Source organism: Pimephales promelas, chromosome 2 (genome assembly GCF_988280905.1).
Source record: "Pimephales promelas chromosome 2, fPimPro1.hap1.1, whole genome shotgun sequence".
Lineage (NCBI taxonomy): Eukaryota > Metazoa > Chordata > Actinopteri > Cypriniformes > Leuciscidae > Pimephales > Pimephales promelas.
The window spans coordinates 296016-317436 of NC_142770.1; the positions used below are offsets into that span (position 1 = coordinate 296016).

The 21421-nt window shown below is 42.3% G+C and overlaps 2 protein-coding genes across 4 annotated transcripts; both read right to left on the bottom strand.

Annotated features, from left to right (window-relative positions):
* Nucleotides 1-3006: 3006 nt before the first annotated feature.
* tmem88bl (transmembrane protein 88b-like) lies at nucleotides 3007-6953 on the bottom strand. Its single transcript, XM_039682546.2, has 3 exons — nucleotides 6853-6953; nucleotides 3929-4211; nucleotides 3007-3659 (listed from the first exon to the last, which is right to left on the bottom strand). The coding sequence occupies exons 2-3, from the start codon at nucleotides 4208-4210 to the stop codon at nucleotides 3432-3434; spliced, it is 510 nt and encodes a 169-aa protein (XP_039538480.2). The 5' UTR covers nucleotide 4211; nucleotides 6853-6953; the 3' UTR covers nucleotides 3007-3431.
* A 1792-nt stretch (nucleotides 6954-8745) lies between these two features.
* nbl1 (NBL1, DAN family BMP antagonist) lies at nucleotides 8746-16099 on the bottom strand. 3 transcript variants are annotated; one of them, XM_039682549.2, is made up of 4 exons: nucleotides 15910-16099; nucleotides 14602-14782; nucleotides 14096-14207; nucleotides 8746-9188 (listed from the first exon to the last, which is right to left on the bottom strand). In XM_039682549.2, the coding sequence occupies exons 2-4, from the start codon at nucleotides 14772-14774 to the stop codon at nucleotides 8991-8993; spliced, it is 483 nt and encodes a 160-aa protein (XP_039538483.1). In that variant the 5' UTR covers nucleotides 14775-14782; nucleotides 15910-16099; the 3' UTR covers nucleotides 8746-8990. The 3 variants fall into 3 exon arrangements, with proteins under 3 accessions (XP_039538483.1, XP_039538484.1, XP_088989304.1); XM_039682550.2 differs by lacking the exon at nucleotides 15910-16099 and adding an exon at nucleotides 15480-15885; XM_089133178.1 differs by lacking the exon at nucleotides 15910-16099 and having other exon boundaries at nucleotides 14602-14828.
* Nucleotides 16100-21421: the final 5322 nt, after the last annotated feature.

Here is a 21421-nt window from a genome sequence, read left to right on the forward strand (position 1 = left end):
TGAATCTGGCCAAACGCTATAGCAGCTGCATACCAACACCTGTGAAACTGGACAAAACACTATAGCAGCTGCCTAGCAACACTCTTAAAACTAACCAGAACACCATAGCAACACCTGTGATTCTGGCCAAACGCTGTAGCAGCTGCCTAGCAACACTCTTAAAACTACTCAGAACACCATAGCAACTCCTGTGAATCTGGCAAAACGCTATAGCAGCTGCCTAGCAACACTCTTAAAACTAACCAGAACACCATAGCAACTCCTTTGAATCTGGCCAAAGCACTATAGCAGCTGCCTAGCAACACTCTTAAAACTACCCAGAACACCATAGCAACTCCTGTGAATATGGCCAAACGCTGTAGCAGCTGCCTAGCAACACCCGTGAAACTGGCCAAAGCACTATAGCAGCTGCCTAGCAACACTCTTAAAACTAACCAGAACACCATAGCAACACCTGTGAATCTGGCCAAAAAACACCAGTGTAATTACATAGCAACACTAACAATTATTCAGATCATCAAAGCAACTGCACAGCAACATCATTGAAACTACCTTGGAGTGCCACTTCAAAAACATAGCAACACCCTAGCAACCACTCACAACATCGTTCAGGCACAACTCTCTTTTTTAATTCGTGTACAAATCTCTCTCCTCGGCACAAACCGATCGCCAGTGTTGGGGAAAGTTACTTTACTACCTTTACTACTTTGTGTTACTCCCTAAAAAAGTAACTGATCGAGTTACCTAGTTACTTTTTTTTAAAGTAATGTGTTAGATTACTTTTGCCTTACCTTTTGTTGTCAGGATACAGAGGTAAGTGAATCCACACAAAGCTTTATTAATGAGAATCAAGTTTAAAGGTGAGTTTTTCCAAGTTCAAGGGTGAATTCGGTGAAGATGACGGTGCGGGAAGGGTTCTAGGTGAGCAGATCCTCTTCAGTTTATCCACTGTCGAACAAACACCGTTCAGAGATACTTGTCTTTTCTCTTTCAGATGCAGCCACAAGCAAGTTGAACTCAGGAGGACTACAGGGTCTCAGGATACACGGATTCAGACCAAGATTTTGGGAACATCAGAACAAGGACGGAGGTGAGTATACCTGACAGCATACGAGACTTCGTGAGACATGGATAATGGAGGCTTGACCCAGACTGGTTGCTGATTGGAACAGGTGCAGGTGATCAGAATACTGGGGAGAGTGACTGCAGGTGCGCCAGAGAGGATTCTGGGCAATGTAGTGCAGAGCTATACGGTGACCGTTACATATGTGCCCTGGGCTGGGCTTCCTTGTTTGTGTAAAGTCCCTTTCACAGCAGAAGTGGAGTGAATGATCTGGATCTTACTTTAGCAATAAAAATACAAAAAGGAAGCACAAATGTGATTTTTATCGATGCTAAAGTCACAGATAAAAGAGCTTTTTACCACATTGGTCTGCAAGTCATATAACTGAAGGTCAGCGGCAAAGATTTCGAATAATAAAAACATAAAGAATATTTGTGTGATTTAACATGTTTTATTATAGCAGGTTTGTGTGATACTCTGAGTTTGTATTTCACTGTTTTTAGTCACACGGAGGAATACTGAATGTGTGTTCGTGTCAGAACGCTCACACGAGTCTGGAACTACAGTACCCATCATGCACTTACCCGTGATTCCCCAACACTGGACAGGACAGATGACAGTCATACACGGGGAATAGTTAGTTGTGTTGCTTAATTGAAAAAGTAACTCAGATATTTTGTTTAAAATGTAAAAGTAATGCGTTACTTTACTAGTTACTTGAAAGAAGTAATCTGATTACATAACTTGTGATGCGTTAACACTGCTGATCACATCCACACCAACTAAATCTGCAGAGTTGGTCATTTTCTAATGTCACTCTAACCCAGAGACTGTAACAGAGACATTAAGAGCTTTACTGTGTCATAATGATCATAATTACATAATTATTGCGGTCACAGATAGCCTGACATTCTTAAAGGTGCAGTGTGTAAGTTTAGCTTTACACGAAGAACAACATAGTGACGAAACGTTGTGGGTGTAGAGAGAAACGCCGCATTATAAGCTAATGAACCTCATTACGTAAGCTCTTTATACACCACTGAACACAGTTATGTTTATGATATTGCATTTCTGAAAATTACACACTGCACCTTTAAATCAAGATACATTTACAGGAGAAGATATCGAGGTCCCCCTGTAGTCAATAGTTAAAACTCATCTTTGATCACCAAAATGTCTTAAAATATCTTGAATGTAACTCGACACCCTCGCCTCATTAAGTATTTGCAGTTCCATGAATATGCAGATGAGCCCCGCCTCCACTCACTCGTTCACACGTTGATCTGATTGGTTCACTGCAGTTTTAAGGAGGAAATACTGTCGACTTTACACACGGTGTGTCTTAAAGCATATTAAACACAACAAATACACACATAAACAACATTAAAAGCTGGACTCTCACCACAGCGAGACTTTAATTGTTTTTGCTGTTTACAATCTAAAGAGTTTAAAAGAGCAGGAATGACTCGAGTCACATGGACTATATGTTATGAAGCTTTTAGTCCTGTTTTAGTTTGATAGTCTTGGTCGCTACGAATGAGCAGATCTTTAAAAACACGTGTGTGTGGAACATCATGAGCCGATTAACTAACGGCATGTGGAACTCTTTCAGCTGGAACTCTTGCTCTCCATACGTTCTGTCCGTCTCTCTCTCTCGTCATTATTTGTCATTACCTCGACACTCGCTCGTCCCATTACGTTGCCATGGCAAAGGTCCAGCCGCTGCCTGTTGCCACGGTGATAAATCACAGTGTACACTGGGTCGATAAGAGTTTTGCATATGCAGATCTCCAACTCTCCAAGAACAACTCTGGAAGTTACGGTTCTCGGGAGTGTTAGCGTGCCCTATATAGCAGGACTAATCCGAGCCTCATGCATTTATAATAACCAGATATTTTCATCTCGTGGGACGGATCCGATGTGGAAATGAAGTCCAGCACAGGTTTGAATTCAGCGGTTTATTCACATTACACACAGATGTACACATCAACATCCACGGGCTAACCCTACACACCGCCGTAACACCAGTTCGGGAACACTGAAGTATATACTGTAATATAATAATAATTAACTACATGTACTTACTATAGGGTTAGGGTAGGATTAGGGTTAGTTGAACGTAATTATGCATAATTTACTGATATTACTACGGTAAGTGCATACGTAACAAGGACACAAAAGTGTTAGCCGATTTGACTAGTTCTCGGTAACACTGCTTCTTGAATTTCTTATTCATTTCTCGGCCACGTGAAAAGATTCGTTTGTCTGAAACACATAATCCTCGGTTCGGAGTGTGTTACATTTACAGATGCGCCGTCGCTGTCCCATGACGTCACTCACTCCCGAGATCGGTGTGTGTGCCTGTCCGTCAAACCCAGGCGTGGAAGTCCCGCCTCCAGCACAAGCCCCGCCCTTGGTACCGGGCTCCTGTGATTGGCTGAAAATATAAAAGTAGGTGGAGCCTCCTGAGAAGAGCGCAGAATGTCGCCGCAGCAACCACAACGAGCGGTGACATCATGACGAAGCCCAGGATGATGAGGGCGGAGCAACTGTTGTCGTCCAGGTATTGGCAGAGAGGAGCCGAAGACGACACCACCTGTCGGAGATCAGGACATCACTGCACAGTTCACCCAATTACGGATAACATGTTTACGTAATAGTTCAAAAACCTTGCGATTACAAAAGAAAAGTTAACTTGCATTATTCTGCGTGCTTAAAGGGACAGTTCACCCAAAAATGAAAATTAGCCCATGATTACTCTCCCTTGCCGCGCCATGTGGAGCACTTTTATGATGGACAGATGCACTTTTATGAAGAATAGATACACTTTTATGTGTTCGTGTGTGTGTGTGTGTGTATACGTACCCGCGAGTGGCACAGAAAGCCGGCGTACAGCAGCAGGCCGGCGGGCAGCAGAATCAGACTGAACACCAGGACCATCAGCCCCACACACACCAGCAGCAGCACAACGTCCCACAGCAGCAGGACCAGCGTCCACAACACACACTCGCATCGGCCCCGTCGAGGCCCCCACACCCCACCGTCACACTGCGCCACAGGAGGAGGAGCGAGCATCCGGACCCCATCACACACGTCGAAGTCTTCATCACCGCCACCGTCATCTAACAGCACCGCCATACCACACATCCTCAACACACACACACACACACACACACACACACATGTTAATGTTGAAACAGTAGTTTGTTCACACTAAGCACAAGCCTCGCAGTCTCTCTCTTAAAGCCAACCCTGAGTGTGTTATCCTGCTGTTCCGCCATTGGCCACTAGAGGCGCTGCAGGAGAGACTCACTCGGTTTAAGACAACGCATGCCAATTTTCGAGACCAATCAGACTCAGTTATAGCGCCAGCAAGTGACGAGTCGCAGCGGGCTTTTTCACATGATTTTAGTAAAAGTGGCTTTTTTTTAATAATTATTGACAAGCTTTTTGTATTTGTAGTTTTATTCAGACCTATAACAATAAAACTAAAGATATAGCTGTAAAACTATATCAACATTTAAAAGAAGTACACACTACAAATACGATACATTTTCAGAACGATTTTTTCCCCACAGATGAACCATAAAAACATTGACAGCCAATCAGAATCCATCCTGCTTTGAAGAGCTCAGGCATTGAAAGCGACAGACGGCAAAACTGCAGCGCGCTTATAATAAACAGAACGATATCGCGGACAGTAATGTAGTTATCGTTGTAGTTATCATTCTTGATGTGAACAGCCCTTAAACTCTGACTGAATAGTGAAGTCCACACTAACTATAACGATTATAAATTGGTGTTGAACCTTTAAGTCATTGTTCTTGGTGTGAACGGACCTTATTCAGCTCTGTCCTGTTTTTGTTGTCATGCTAATAAAACCTAGCTGGAGATGCTACTGATGTGAACGATATTATAATTAGATATTATAAAAAGATCCTTTCCTGAATTATGGAAAAAAAATCTGACTGTACATGTATAAACATTTACTTTCACTTATATTAATGTTGTTTTTTGCAGACTACAAATAGCTTAGATTCGAGTCAGTCAGTCTCAGAAATGTAAAAACTTTTCTTTTTTTTACAATTTTTCTGAACAAAGACATAAAGGAACAAGTTTATTGAGATAACATCTATGAAAATAAAGATACAGATGAGCGACAACAGATCAATGTTTCTGTCCACAGATACACAACATGAAACATAAGATCAAACTCATTAATAAAGCAAGGCTTGAAGTGATTTTAGGTTAAAGGGTTAGTTCACCCAAAAATGAAAATTAAGTCATTAATTACTCACCCCCATGCTGTACCAACCCCGTAAGACCTTCGTTCGTCTTCGGAACACAAATGAAGATATTTTTGATTAAATTTGAGAGCTGGATCACTACCACATTGGCTCCTAAAGGACTGCCTCTTGACGGCCCAGAAAGTCAATGAAGAAAATGGATCCTTAGATTTCCACGACGCATGCGCGAGAATTGCGATCTGAAGTAGTGTAAGCTGGTGTAAGCAGATCGCAATTCTCGCGCATGCGTCGTGGAAATCTAAGGAAGTCTCGTTTCTGGCCTACAAGGAAGAAAAGAAATAGTCAAATAAACTCGTTATTTTTGTTTGTTTTTTCGCACAAAAAGTATTCGCGTCGCTTGATAAATATATAGTTGAGCCACGGTAGTCACTTGGGATCCCAGACAGCAAACTGACATTGAATCAACGTGGAAACGACGTCTCTCATGACATTGAAACAACGTTGATTTTGCTCATCGAATTAACGTTGAACCAACGTCAGACGCGGCATTCTTCAAAGCTAAATGAAAATCGAAAATTGGTTTGCTTTCATAACGTTGAAACAACGCGTTGATTTCAAGTTGATTTTCCGTTAGTTTTGAAAGAATGACGCGTCTGACGTTGGTTCAACGTTAATTCGATGAGCAAAACAATGTCAGATCAACGTTGTTTCGATGTCATGTTTCTACGTTGATTCAATGTCAGTTTGCTATCTGGGATATTTAAACATTTTCTTCATTGACTTTCTGGGCCGTCAAGAGCCAGTCCCTTAGGAGCCAATGTGGTAGTGATCCAGCTCTCAAATTTAATCAAAAATATCTTCATTTATGTTCCGAAGACGAACGAAGGTCTTACGGGGTTGGTACAGCATGGGGGTGAGTAATTAATGACTTAATTTTCATTTTTGGGTGAACTAACCCTTTAATGGTAATTAAGATATTTTAGAATTGAATGTTTTGTTTTTTATGAATGATAAGACAACCCAAACATCTTCAAAAACGTTTTTTTCCAAGCCTTTACTTGAGGGCGTTGCCTCAATAAACAACATAAAAGTACATTTGATTTAACTGATTTCACTACTGTAGCACTATATTTTATTTCAATAAACAGAGTTCTTTGAGATTTCGTTAAAATCAAAACCTGACGATGTCGTTTATACACATGCAACTGTGTGATTGACTAATTGATTGATTATCTCTAGTTAGTCTGGACACATCATGAACAAAGATTTGAGAATCAGATCAGAACTGAACAAACACTTTTCGCGCGCTTTATTTAAGCGTCTTTTTGGCGCGTTCCGAGTTAACGGTATTTTAACGGAATCGATTAAACTGACCGGAAAGCGAATGCGCCCAAGATGCTCATATTGGGACACAGTGTGCTTGAACACCCGAACATCCACTGGATCCGTGTCGTCGGAGCGAGAACAACAGTTTGAGAAAAGAGCTGTAATAACAAAACTCGGAGATTACAGCAATACAGGAAGAAGTTTTCAGCGTCTTACCTGATGTACAGCAGCTGAGGTGACTTTATCCCGTTATCCAGAGGATACAAACATCACACTGAGAGAGAGAGAGAGAGAGAGAGAGAGAGAGAGAGAGAGAGAGAGAGAGAGAGAGAGAGAGAGAGAGAGAGAGAGAGAGAGAGATGGGCAGAGCTCTGAGGACACGGATGGATAAAAGGTTCAATTTCTTTTTTTAAATAAATGGTAACGTAAATATCAAGATTTACTGTAGTAACTGTGGTACTTTTAAGGAAATGTTTACTGTGGTAAAAGTTTGTAAGAATGTCGAAATAACGTTTCTAATAACGTTTTGCTAATATTTCCATTAAGTTATGAAAACATTGTTTCTGATTGTTAACAGTTCAAACCATTTAGTTTTTTTCTTGGTTATTCCCAGACAGCAACATATACTGTCGGCCCAGATCCGGCCCAAATCCTGGATTCCACATATGCACCGGATGTAGCCTGTATCTGGCCCGTATGTTACTGTCTGGGTGGTAACGTTACTTTTTGAATGTTCATGAATGTCAAACTAAATGCACCATCAACGATGTATAAATATTTTTGTGCTAATATTTTGAGAACAGCGTTCTATTAATGTTAGCTACTGGAAGAACGTTTGTTCATAACTTTGAGAGAATATTCTCAGAATGTTTCCTGATAGTTGAGATACATGTCTGATAATAATCATCAATCATTCAGGACTTTAGGATTTAATAAGGGTTTATTTCAGAGGAAACAAAGCAAACTCTGTAACACAACATGAGATGAAGACTCCCCGCCTCACGAAAACATAATTATCACTGTGGAAGCTCACGATTTTCTTTGAGTCGTGACTTTCTAAGTTGGCTGTGTTGGAGCTAATGGCTTACAGTGAAGCTAATAAGTGTTCTGATCACAAGACATTTTTAGTTTGTAAGCACTCTGTGATGAAGCTTGACAGAAAATGCAGCGCTAGCCTATCTAAAGGCTAATAACAAACACAAAAAGGGGGGAAATGGGCCAAACATATATGAATGTCGTCCATATGTATATACTTTTTCTCTAAAAATGCAGAGCGGATGGAAAAAGACTAAATCAGTTGAAAAGTTCTGTCCAAAAAACACACACATGCTCACAGCGCCACCTGCTGGTCAACCGAAGCATGGCGTCAAAATATAATAATAATGGAGAAATGCTGAAATGTTTGTGTGAGGATGAAAAAATGTTCCAAACTAACACAACAGAAGTCAGAGGAAAGTCGTCATGATCAAGTGTGTGTGTGCGTGTTTCTTGGCTTTATAACACACACAAGCTCTTGTTCTTCCTGCAATTTCCTTGTAAATGTGTGTCAGAAAGCGGTTACCATGGCAAACACTGGCCTTTCCATCTGAAAATCACTGTAACTGCATCAAAGCAGGACATACATCAATTATTACTCATAAACCATTACTGTGCGACATTTGACTCGCTCACTGGGGCTTTAAAGGAGGATTGTTGACAAGTGTTGTGAAAAACGCTTCATAAATAAAAATATGCTTTTTGTTGCGAATGCATAACATTACGCTGCTGTGATGTACACTACCAGTCTCCTGGATCGGCAAGATTTTTTATGTTTTTAAAAGAAGTCTCTTCTGCTCACCAAGGCTGCGTTTATTTGATTTAAAAAGTAAAAAAAAGGAAATAAATCAAATAAATAAATACCTTTATTCATCTTTAATGATTAATTCAATGAATCAAAAGTGACAGTAAAGACATTTATATGTTATAAAAGATTAATTACATTACAAGAGACATTTAAAATGTTCATAATTTTTCACAATATTACTGTTTTTACTGTATTTTTAATAAAAAAATGTTCCGGATCCGAAGCGTTTGAACGGCGGTGTTTAAGAAGAAGCATTCACACGCGAGGTGATTTCACATTTTATTGTGATTAAACAATTGTACATAAGTGACACACATGTGCTCCTGTAGGCTACATTAGGTGTATATATAGATCTGGTGGTGTGTAAATGCGTCAGTAATATAAAGTGGAGTGTGTGTGTGTGTGTGTGTATTCACAGAGCTGAATGAGGCTTCAGTGATTGTGCTAAAGTCTGGATTAGTGTCATGATCTCTACGTGTAAAAGTGCTTTGAACAGAGCGAGAGTCGGGCGTCACCCGCCCTCGGGTGGTAGTGTGTCTGAATGCGCGTGTGTGTGTGTGTCGTCTGACAGCTCTGACGGGTAGATCTGCACTAGCGCCCCCTCCTGGCCGCTGTCTTTACTGCACGACTGGCAGCTGCAGTGCAGGATCCGCTCCACTAGCTTATCCACGCGCGGGGCCTCATCACTGTCGGCGCAGTCCAGGGTCACCTGCGCACACACACACACACACACACGCAGTCAGCATGACCTGATCGGTGAGAGTTGGAAATCTGAGGCGATTTGAGGTCATACTGGAGTGACACAATCATAGACTGTAAATAAACATGTGTGTAGAGTGTGTGACGTCACCCGACTGTAGTGTTTCTGAAGCCCAAAGTGGGCGGAGCCAGCCGTCGCCATCTTGGCCGCGCGTCACTCCCGGATAAACGAACATGTGCGGCGAGGCGGATTAGCTGAGGTAACTTTAGCAGACAAACGGCTAGCAGTGACATCAGCGGCAATCCACCTGTCACTCAAGTGGCCACGCCCTTAATTATGCAGAACTTTAAGGCTTAATATAATTTAAACGGCTGAGTTATAATAAATCCCCGCTCACAGTCGTCATGAAGGGCAGCATTAGCGATATAGACCAACAGCACTTCAACAGCAGACTGTGAACATGTGTTTCTGCTGTACAGTTGGCCAGTTTAACATGCGGCTCTATGGGAGTGAGTCTCTCCTGCAGCGCCTCTAGTGGCCAGAGGAGGAACTGCACGATAACACACTCAGGGTTGGCTCAGGAGAGAGACGGGCAGGTTCTGCTTGGCCACAACGCTTGTTCTCTCCTCATTTGGATAAAAGCCTCTGCTAAATGAATAAATGTAATGCAAATGAAGAGAACAACACGTCTTGCACACAGTTAAGAGTCTTTTTATGGTAATACACGGCTAGATGAAAGTGTCAAAATGCATGACTACTTTTGAGTGTCTGCAACAGAAAAACAGACTTTTTGCTTCAAGAATGATGTTGTTAATAATTTTATCCTTTAAAACTCATCTTTGATCACCAAAATTACATATTAAAAGCTTTTTCCTTGAAAAAATGTCTTAAAATTTTGTGAATGTAACCCGACACCCTTGCCTCATTTAGTATGCGCGGTTCTATGAATATGCAGATGAGCCCCGCCTCCACTCACTCACTCACTCCGAGATCCACTGGTTGACTTGACGATCACACGTTGATCTTTCAATGCTATAAACAAACGTCTAATAGAACAAATGTTCAAAGTGATCTGGTGTGTAATAATGTTCTCAAAACATTAGCATAAAAACATTATTCATACAGTGTACAGGGAATGTGTTTTTTAGTTTCTTGTTTCAGAACGTTCAAAATTAAAGTTTCCATAACGTTTGAAGAATGATACAACGGAACGATATTTAGAGCATTCAGAAATAACGTTTTTATAACAAAACGTTCTTAGATTATATTTTTATCTGCTAGAAACAAACAGTAAAACACTCCTGGAAAAAGAAAGAGTGAATTCTGAAATGAATTCATTACATCAGTGTTATAAATGAGACTCTGCGTGGCTCTGGTTAGCACACTGTGTAGCGTCAGGCTAACGCTAGTCTACTGTAAGTGAGCGTTCAGGGTCAGATCAGGTTCGGTCACATTACTGCAGGTCTTTGTCAACACGAGCCTCAGTCTGTTTAACTCACCGAACATGAACTGCTCTCTATCAAAACCAGATTGTTTAAAAGAACATAATAAGTAGCAGAGGGCGGCCCCTTTGAGTCCGCGGCTAACGCTGACAGAGAACCAGAACATGATGTTAGCACGTAAATATAGCAAAAGCTTTTCAAGTCCAACATTCTTTGTGCATCACAATGTTCAGTTAACGTCAATACAGCGATTCTCAGATCTCCACGGGTGAGAACCAGGCCAAACAAAGACATTACTTTCATATGCTGACATCTCACACACACACACACACACACACACTGTGGTCAAACATTCCGTCGTCTGCCAGGCAAAGCTAAATAAACTTCAACACTAGAGGGCAGAACTAAAGCCCGCTGCTAAATACTGTAAACACACACACACACACACACACACTCGGTTAAAACATGCTGTGGTCTCTGTGCAAGACTGATGAGTGTGTTTGTTGTCTTTCAACACGCCTCATAAAGAGTCTCTCGCTAGTCCATCCATCATTGCGCGGATGTTAAATAGGTATTTGTGGTTTAGTTGCAGCTCTTGTGTTACAGTGCGCCACACGCCACATTCATCACTCCGGCGGACGAGAAGCTAACGGCGTTCACACACACACACCCCGCGAGCGGCGGGACTTCTGTAGTGTGCAGTAGACGATCAGTTAGTCACAATATTTATGAAATTTGGGACAATTTGCAAAAGTGAAAATTGGATTATAACTCAATCTATATTGCAACTACATGATCATATTTGTACTGGAATAGGAAAAAATGCTCAATTTGGATTCAGTATTTCTACAATTTCTACCATTTTCAATATGATTTTTTCATTTTCGCTATTACTACAAATATGAAATCTGTCGTTTTCACTATTACTACAAATATAAGATTTGTCGTTTTCACAATTACTACAAATATGAAATCTGTCGTTTTCACAATTACTACAAATATAAGATTTGTCGTTTTCACAATTACTACAAATATGAAATCTGTCGTTTTCACTATTACTACAAATATAAGATCTGTCGTTTTCACTATTACTACAAATATAAGATCTGTCTTTTTCACTATTACTACAAATATGAAATCTGTCATTTTCACAATTACTACAAATATGAAATCTGTCGTTTTCACTATTACTACAAATATACGATCTGTCGTTTTCACTATTACTACAAATATACGATCTGTCGTTTTCACAATTACTACAAATATGAAATCTGTCGTTTTCACTATTACTACAAATATGAAATCTGTCGTTTTCACAGTTACTACAAATATAAGATCTGTCGTTTTCACTATTACTTCAAATATGAAATCTGTCGTTTTCACTATTACTACAAATATGAAATCTGTCGTTTTCACTATTACTACAAATATGAAATCTGTCGTTTTCACAGTTACTACAAATATAAGATCTGTCGTTTTCACTATTACTTCAAATATGAAATCTGTCGTTTTCACTATTACTACAAATATGAAATCTGTCGTTTTCACTATTACTACAAATATGAAATCTGTCGTTTTCACTATTACTTCAAATATGAAATCTGTCGTTTTCACAATTACTACAAATATGAAATCTGTCGTTTTCACTATTACTTCTAATATGAAATCTGTCGTTTTCACTATTACTACAAATATGAAATCTGTCGTTTTCACTATTACTACAAATATGAAATCTGTCGTTTTCACTATTACTACAAATATGAAATCTGTCTTTTTCACTATTACTACAAATATGAAATCTGTCGTTTTCACAATTACTACAAATATGAAATCTGTCGTTTTCACTATTACTACAAATATAAGATCTGTCGTTTTCACTATTACTACAAATATGAAATCTGTCGTTTTCACAATTACTACAAATATGAAATCTGTCTTTTTCACTATTACTACAAATATAAGATCTGTCGTTTTCACAATTACTACAAATATAAGATCTGTCGTTTTCACAGTTACTTCAAATATGAAATTTGTCGTTTTCACTATTACTACAAATATGAAATCTGTCGTTTTCACAGTTACTTCAAATATGAAATTTGTCGTTTTCACTATTACTACAAATATGAAATCTGTCGTTTTCACAATTACTACAAATATGAAATCTGTCGTTTTCACTATTACTACAAATATAAGATCTGTCGTTTTCACAGTTACTTCAAATATGAAATCTGTTGTTTTCACAATTACTACAAATATAAGATCTGTCGTTTTCACAATTACTACAAATATGAAATCTGTCGTTTTCACTATTACTACAAATATAAGATCTGTTGTTTTCACAATTACTACAAATATGAAATCTGTCTTTTTCACTATTACTACAAATACAAGATCTGTCGTTTTCACAGTTACTTCAAATATGAAATCTGTCGTTTTCACAATTACTACAAATATAAGATCTGTCGTTTTCACAATTACTACAAATATAAGATCTGTCGTTTTCACTATTACCACAAATATACGATCTGTCGTTTTCACTATTACTACAAATATAAGATCTGTCGTTTTCACAATTACTACAAATATACGATCTGTCGTTTTCACTATTACCACAAATATAAGATCTGTCGTTTTCACTATTACCACAAATATACGATCTGTCGTTTTCACTATTACTACAAATATAAGATCTGTCGTTTTCACTATTACTACAAATATACGATCTGTCGTTTTCACTATTACCACAAATATACGATCTGTCGTTTTCACTATTACCACAAATATACGATCTGTCGTTTTCACTATTACTACAAATATAAGATCTGTCGTTTTCACTATTACCACAAATATACGATCTGTCGTTTTCACTATTACTACAAATATACGATCTGTCGTTTTCACTATTACTACAAATATAAGATCTGTCGTTTTCACTATTACTAAAAATATACGATCTGTCGTTTTCACTATTACCACAAATATACGATCTGTCGTTTTCACTATTACTACAAATATAAGATCTGTCGTTTTCACAATTACTACAAATATACGATCTGTCGTTTTCACTATTACCACAAATATACGATCTGTCGTTTTCACTATTACTACAAATATAAGATCTGTCGTTTTCACTATTACTACAAATATACGATCTGTCGTTTTCACTATTACCACAAATATACGATCTGTCGTTTTCACTATTACTACAAATATACGATCTGTCGTTTTCACTATTACTACAAATATACGATCTGTCGTTTTCACTATTACTACAAATATACGATCTGTCGTTTTCACTCTTACCACAAACATAAGATCTGTCGTTTTCACTACTGCGGCACAAATGTTATCATTTACTCACAGCACTTTTGCAGTTTTCACTATTTCAGTCCTCTGAACTGTTGTGCAGCAGTGCGGCTCATAAGTGTGTGTGTCGTTGTCAAACTCAGCGTGTGTGTAACGAGACACACTCACCACCTCCCACTGTGTCTGCGCCGGCATGCAGGAGTCACAATGGACCAGAGACTCGGTGGACTGTGGGAATGTGTTGGGAACGCTGTAGCTGAAACACTGACCCAGACAGGCCCTGAAAAACACAACACACAAGCAAACACAACAGATGATAATCTGCAATCGTTGCGCTGCTCAAGTATCGCAGCATTTCATAAGGCTAATGTTTAATTAGGTCAAACCAACACAGAGAAATGTTCAAGAATTCCCTAAACTGAACAATATTAAGAGTGTAATGCTTTTCTTACTTAGGGTTTCCAGTCCAAATATCGAAATAAATGAACAAAAGCAACATTATCTGCTAATGGTGTAAGAAAAATATCTATATATTTTTCTGTTAGAATTATGACTATTTTTCTTACCCCATTGGCAAAAAAGCAACAAATGTTTACTTTGGTCAAACGAACACACAGAGAAATGTTCAAGAATTCCCTAAACTGGACAACATTAAGAGTGTGTGTGTGTGTGACCTGTTTTGTATGGATCGTGGCGTGCAGCCCGTGTGTCCCACGATCTGCGTGATGTTCTTGGCTTCACACCAGGCGCTCTTGTCGGGGAAGAGCGCGAGCCGGTTGATGTGAGCGTGTGGAGCCGCGCAGCAGAACTCCAGCAGCAAACACGCTAGCAGAACGCGCGGCCACATCACGATCCCTGAAAACACAACAGTAACGCTGGAAATCATCGGAGATCAAGAGCCTCAGTGCGTGCTGCTTCTATTAACTGCGTTTATGAGATAAAAAGTTTTCCCAGCTAACAAAATGTGTGCTAAGAATGTTTTGCTAACACCATCATTAAGTTATGAAAAGGTTCTCTGACATCCAGGTTATATTTTTTAATTTAACGTTAAAGGAACATTCCATTGTATCATTCTTGAATGTTCTCAAACTAGTAGTAATATTAAACCCTCTGGTGCTCTTCGAAAATCTTTACGTTTTTAATTTTTTTACTTCATTGGAATGTTACGAAACTTGGTAAAGGTTTTGGCACTTGCTGTGAGAACACACACAAACATCATGTCCATGATCTGAAGGTTTAATGGAGCTGTGAACATTATTTATCTAAATTTCTAAACTTTCCAAGTTTTAAAACTTTTTTCTCACATCATCAATAATCTGCCGAGTGTCACGTCAAACTTGGAAATGTAATTTGTGGGTCTTTGCTCCAAAAGTGAATAAAAGGATTATGAATACTGCGTAAATATAATTTAATGCCATAAAATCCCCTAATAATACAAAATATTAAGGAATATTAATACAATTATAATACAATATAATAATAAAAAACTGTTTTGTTGTCATTTTTGACCGTCAAACGAAGAGCAGCAGAGGGTTAAAAGTGTTCTACTAACTTTATAGCGTTCCTTGTTCGCTGGATCAGTGGTTCCTGTCTCTGCTGAATGTTCTGGACTCTCTCTGGCCGGTTTCGCACCGATGGCGAGCAATCAAGCCAGAAACTGGCGCACAATCACAGAACAATGTAGTTCACTGGGTCCAGAACACCAGAGAGAGAGAGAGAGACAGAGAGAGAGTGTGTGTGTGTGTGTGTGTGTGTGAGAGAGAGAGTCTGATACCACCTGACTCTAATAAAGTCTTAAATGCCTCCTCTGTTTTATGCCAAACGAACAGACGCAGTAAAAACAGCACGTCCTCAAGAAACCAAATTCCCCGTTTACATAAATAACATTCCCAACAAATCCGAGATTTCCGAGAGAAGCGGGAAGAGCCAGTTATAGCTATAGTTATAGAGCTTGCAGAAGTGGAGAGGCGACTGTAACTCACGGTTTCTGAGCGTCTGCGTGTGTGAAGGATCTCAGATGATGATCAACCGATGATTCCCCTGTTATGACCTGCTGGAGTTAAACAATGACATCACCAACACACACACACACACACACACACACACCGACAGAAGAAACACAACGTATGTCCGCCTGCTCTCAAACACTCAAGGAGTGGAGCCGTATGCTTCAGTCGCTGCCCAGCACCAGTGTGTGTGTGTGTGTGTGTGTGTGTTTTGGGGCGGGTCAGACATGAGGTGTGTGTGTGAGAGTGTGTGTGTTAGGGGGCGGGTCAGACATGAGGTGTGTGTGTGTGTGTGTAAGAGAGAGAGAGTGAGTGATAGTGTTTGCATGAGAGAATGAGTGAGAGAGTGACTGATAGTGAGTTTGTGCGAAATTGTGTGTGTGTGTATGTGTGAGTCAGTATGTTTGAGTGAGTGTGTGTGTGTGTGTTTAGGTCAGAATCTCCGGATCTGTGTGTGTGTGTGTGTGAGAGAGACTCCAGATCTCAGTGTGGGATCCGTGTCTCAGGGTTTTAAAGGGATTTCAGAGGAAAACCAGCATCTGATTCATCACTTTATCAGGACAATCACTGAATCACTAGTGGAAACATGACTTACAACATGTTGATTCAAACCCGCATGACTTTCCTTCCTCAGAAAACAAGATGTTTGGTTGAACATTCCAAATGTAAATAATGTTTTGAGAACATTATTATAGACCAGATCCATCCATTATCCGGGGCCGGGGGCAGCAGTCTTCCAGACTTCCCTCTCCCTAGACCCTTCCTCCAGCTCCTCCGGGGGGACACCGAGGCGTTCCCAGGCCAGCCGGGAGACATAATCCCTCCAGAATGTCCTAGGTTCCAAATCCGGAACAAGCCTGAGCCCCACTTCCCCGGGAAGGCGTCCAGAACAGATGCCCGAGCCGCCTCAGCTGACCCCTCTCGGTGTGGAGGAGCTACTCTACTCTGAGCTCCTCCCGAGTGACCGAGCTTCTCACCCTATCTCTAAGGGATCGCCCAGCCACCCTGCGGAGGAAGCTCATTTCAGACGCCTGTATCCGGGATCTTGTCCTTTCGGTCATGACCCAAAGCTCATGACCATAGGTGAGAGTAGGAACGTAGATTGACCGGTAAATCGAGAGGTTTGCCTTACGGCTCAGCTCCTTCTTCACCACAACAGACCGGTACATCGATCGCATTACTGCAGAAGCTGCACCAATCCGTCTGTCAATCTCCCGTTCCATCCTTCCCTCACTCGTGAACAAAACCCCGAGATACTTAAACTCCTCCACTTGAGGAAGGATCTCTCCACCAACCTGTAGTGGGCAAGCCACCCTTTTCCGACTGAGGACCATGGCCTCGGATTTGGAGGTGCTGATCTTCATCCCAGCCGCTTCACACTCGGCTGCAAACCGTCCCAGTGCATGCTGAAGGTCCTGGTGTGAAGGGGCCAACACGACAACATCATCCGCAAAGAACAGAGATGAAATTGTGTGGTCCCCAAACCTGACACCCTCCGGCCCCTGGCTGTGCCTAGAAATTCTCTCCATAAAAATGATGAACAGAACCGGTGACAAAGGGCAGCCCTGCCGGAGTCCAACATGCACCGGGAACAAGTCTGACTTACTACCGGCAATGCGAACCAAGCTCCTGCTTCGGTTATACAGGGACCGGACAGCCCTTAGCAAAGGACCCCGGACCCCATATTCCCGGAGCACCCTCCACAGGCCGCCTCGGGGGACACAGTCGAATGCCTTCTCCAAATCCTCAAAGCACATGTGGACTGGTTGGGCAAACTCCCATGAACCCTCCAGCACCCTGTAGAGAGTATAGAGCTGGTCCAGTGTTCCACGGCCCGGACGAAACCCGCACTGTTCCTCCTGAATCCGAGGTTCCACTATCGGCCGAATTCTCCTCTCCAGAACCCTGGCATAGACTTTCCCGGGGAGAAATTTTTACAATTTTACCTGTATTTTTACAATACAGAGTGTTTACAGAGATAACAGAAAAATATTGCTAACTAAATATAAAAATATTGATAACAGAAAAAAATGTAATGTCCCCAGCTGAGCAAGCCAAGCCAATGGCAACAAAAGTGGAGAAGGCGACAGTGAAGGAACCAAAACTCCATCAGTGGCAGAACAGAGAAAAACCGTGGGAGAACCCAGGCTCAGTCGGGTGGCCAGTTCTCCTTTGGCCAACAGACTAACAAGTGTATCATTGTAGTTGGAACACACCCTCCGGTCCTCTTTCTTGAAAAGAGGGACCACCACCCCATCTGTCCAAAGGCACTGTCCCCGACGGCCACGCGATGTTGCAGAGGCGTGTCAGCCAAGACAACCCCACAACATCCAGAGTCTTGAGGTATTCAGGGCGGATCTTGCCACCGAGGAGCTTCTTGACTACCTTGGTGACTTCAGCTTGGGTGATGGACGAGTCCCCCTCCGAGTCCTCGGCCTCTGCTTCCTCAATGGAAGAGGTGACGGCGGGATTGAGGAGATCCTCGAAGTATTCCTTCCACCGACCGACGACATCCCCAGTTGAGGTCAACAGCCATATTGTTAGTCCACAAGGACCATTGGAGGGAGTGTGACCAGGACACCAGGGTTAAACCCCTACTCTTTGCCAAGAGTGCCATGGGATTTTTAATGACCACAGAGAGTTAACGTCTCATCCGAAGGACAGTGCTCTTTGAAAGTACAGTCCCCATCGCTCTACTGGGGTGTTAGGACCCACACAGAGCACAGGGTGAGCGCCCCCTGCTGGCCTCACTAACACCTCTTCCAACAGCAACCTGGTTTTCTCAGGAGGTGTCCCATTCAGGTACTAACCAGGCTCAGCCCTGCTTAGCTTCAGTGGGGGACCAGTCTCGGGCTACAGCACTATGTAAATGAAGGTAACTTGACTTGTGTGTATTGGTAGAGCACTGCTTCCCCCTCCTTGCCTCCACACCTACCTGGGCTGCAGTCCGCTTGTACCGGTACCTGTCAGCTGCCTCAGGAGTGCCACCAGCCGGGCCCAAGAGGACTCCTTCTTGATTGACGGCATCCCTCACTTCTGGTGTCCGGGATCGGGGATTGCCGCCTCGACAGGCACCGGCGACCTTACGGCCACAGCTCTGGGCGGCCGCGTCGATAATGGAGGGGGAGAACATGGTCCACTCGGACTCGCTGTCTCCAGACTCCCTCGGGATCCATCGAAGCTCCGCTGGAGGTGGGAGTTGACGATCTCTCGGGGAAGGGACTCGGCCAAACGGTTTGTTCATAACTTTGCCAGAACGGTCCCTGTTCGCTGGACTCACTGTTCACTTCGACTGAGTGTATAAAGAGCAGCGAGAACAATCTGCCACAAGAGTCACAGTGAGAAACATGAGTGTGAAGAGACAATGACAGGAGGTTGATGTGTGTGTGTGTGTGTGTGTGTGTGGAGTGGCTGTGATGCATGAAGTGTTTGAATTCCTGCGCTGCCGTGACGTGTGTCTGTGTGTGTGTGTGTGTGTGTGTGTGTGTGTGTGAGCGATCGACGCGCTTCAGCAGAATCTGGCAGACAGGCAGCAACACGTTCACCTGACTCTCTCTCTCTCTCTCTCACACACACACACACACATCCACACTCTCTCTCTCATACACACACACACACTCTCTCTCTCTCTCTCTCTCACACACACTCTCTCTCTGCAGGTGAAGCTTGTGTTGTTGCCCTGAGATTCTCTCACCTGTTAGTAATAAGTTTTGAGCTCCGACTGCAACTGGCGCTCTAGAACATTCCTCACATTCTGCTGCAGCGGGGGGCTGTGAACACACACACACACACACACACTCACACACACACTCACACAAACACACTCACTCACACGCGCACACACACACTCACTCACTCACACAAACACACTTACACACTCACACTCACTCACACAAACACACACTCACTCACACAAACACATTCACACACACGCACACACACACACCCTCTCTCTCTCTTTCACTCACACACACACACTCACACACACCCTCTCTGCAGGTGTTGAATCTGGCTTGTGTTCCAGAGTCTCATTAGCACAAACACACACACACACACACACACACACTATAATCACTTCATCATGCCTCTCAGTGCAAGTGTTTTTGTTTTGTGCGTTTTGTTCAAGAAAACACAGACAAGAAATGTTTGTTGTTGACCTTTCATGATGCCGGCATTACTGATGAGCATGAGAGGGAAGTTGTGCTTGTCTTTTCGCACACACACCCACACACTCTCCCTCTCTCTCTCTCTATCACACACACACACTCTCTCTCTCAAACACACACTCTCTGTCTCTTTATCTCTCTCACACACACACACACACACTCTAATTGGATTCAGAGCTGCTGAGAACGGGCGTCATGCTGCGGTGCCGATTACACAACTTACAAATGTCAAACAAAACCGCAAAACACCAAAGAACACCCCCCTCTTCATCGGTGAGGGAAATACCACGGCACTGAGCCGGATCCACATGCTTTACCGCCGTCACATGACCTCTGCATCGCGGTACCACACACGCGTCACATGACCTCTGCATCGCGGTACCACACACGTATCACATGACCTCTGCATCGCGGTACCACACACGCGTCACATGACCTCTGCATCGCGGTACCACACACGTGTCACATGACCTCTGCATCGCGGTACCACACACGTCACATGACCTCTGCATCGCGGTACCACACACACGTCACATGACCTCTGCATCGCGGTACCACACACGTCACATGACCTCTGCATCGCGGTACCCTCATCGAGGGTCACTATGAGCACGCGGACTCCTGAGTCTGGTCAGACGGTCGTAGGCCTCTCGTGAGGTCAGTCCTCAGGCCTCCTCAGAACAGTCCCTTCAGAGGAGAAGGTCATTTGTCATGTTTGCAAGGCGCCCTTTAATGTTAATCATTCATGCTAATGACGCAACAAACCACGATTAAAACAGGAACGATTTGAGCCGTTTCAGAGTGTCTCTCTAAAGACAAAACTCAGAGCTTCAAGATTTCAGTTTGGCAGATCGAGAGCCTAAACACACACACACACACACACGTGAGTCGTGGCCCTCAGGGTAAAACTGCTCCAATCCTTCATTCCTCCATCCGTCCAGCTCATATTATCAGCATGCATACTTTTTCACTTTTTGCTTGAGATGTTTTACGATTCAATCTCGCCCTGGACAGAGAAGTTAAATCAAACACATTAAAAACACGTGTGGACCTGACCCCGAAACTTCAACACACACACACACACACAGACCAAACACACAGCAAGGCCTGAAACAAACTACAAGAACGCAAAGCTTGTGTTCCAAAATAAGCGCAATTCATTACTCGCTGCATTCTTAGCATTTCTGCACAGATGAAACTCTATCGCCCCCTACAGTCCTGCGGTTTACTGCGAGATCACACACATGCGCCGCGAACGAGCCAAACGTGTCTGTGTCTGGCCTGAAGGTGAAGCTTTGGAGTTTGATTGTTTGAAATGCAGA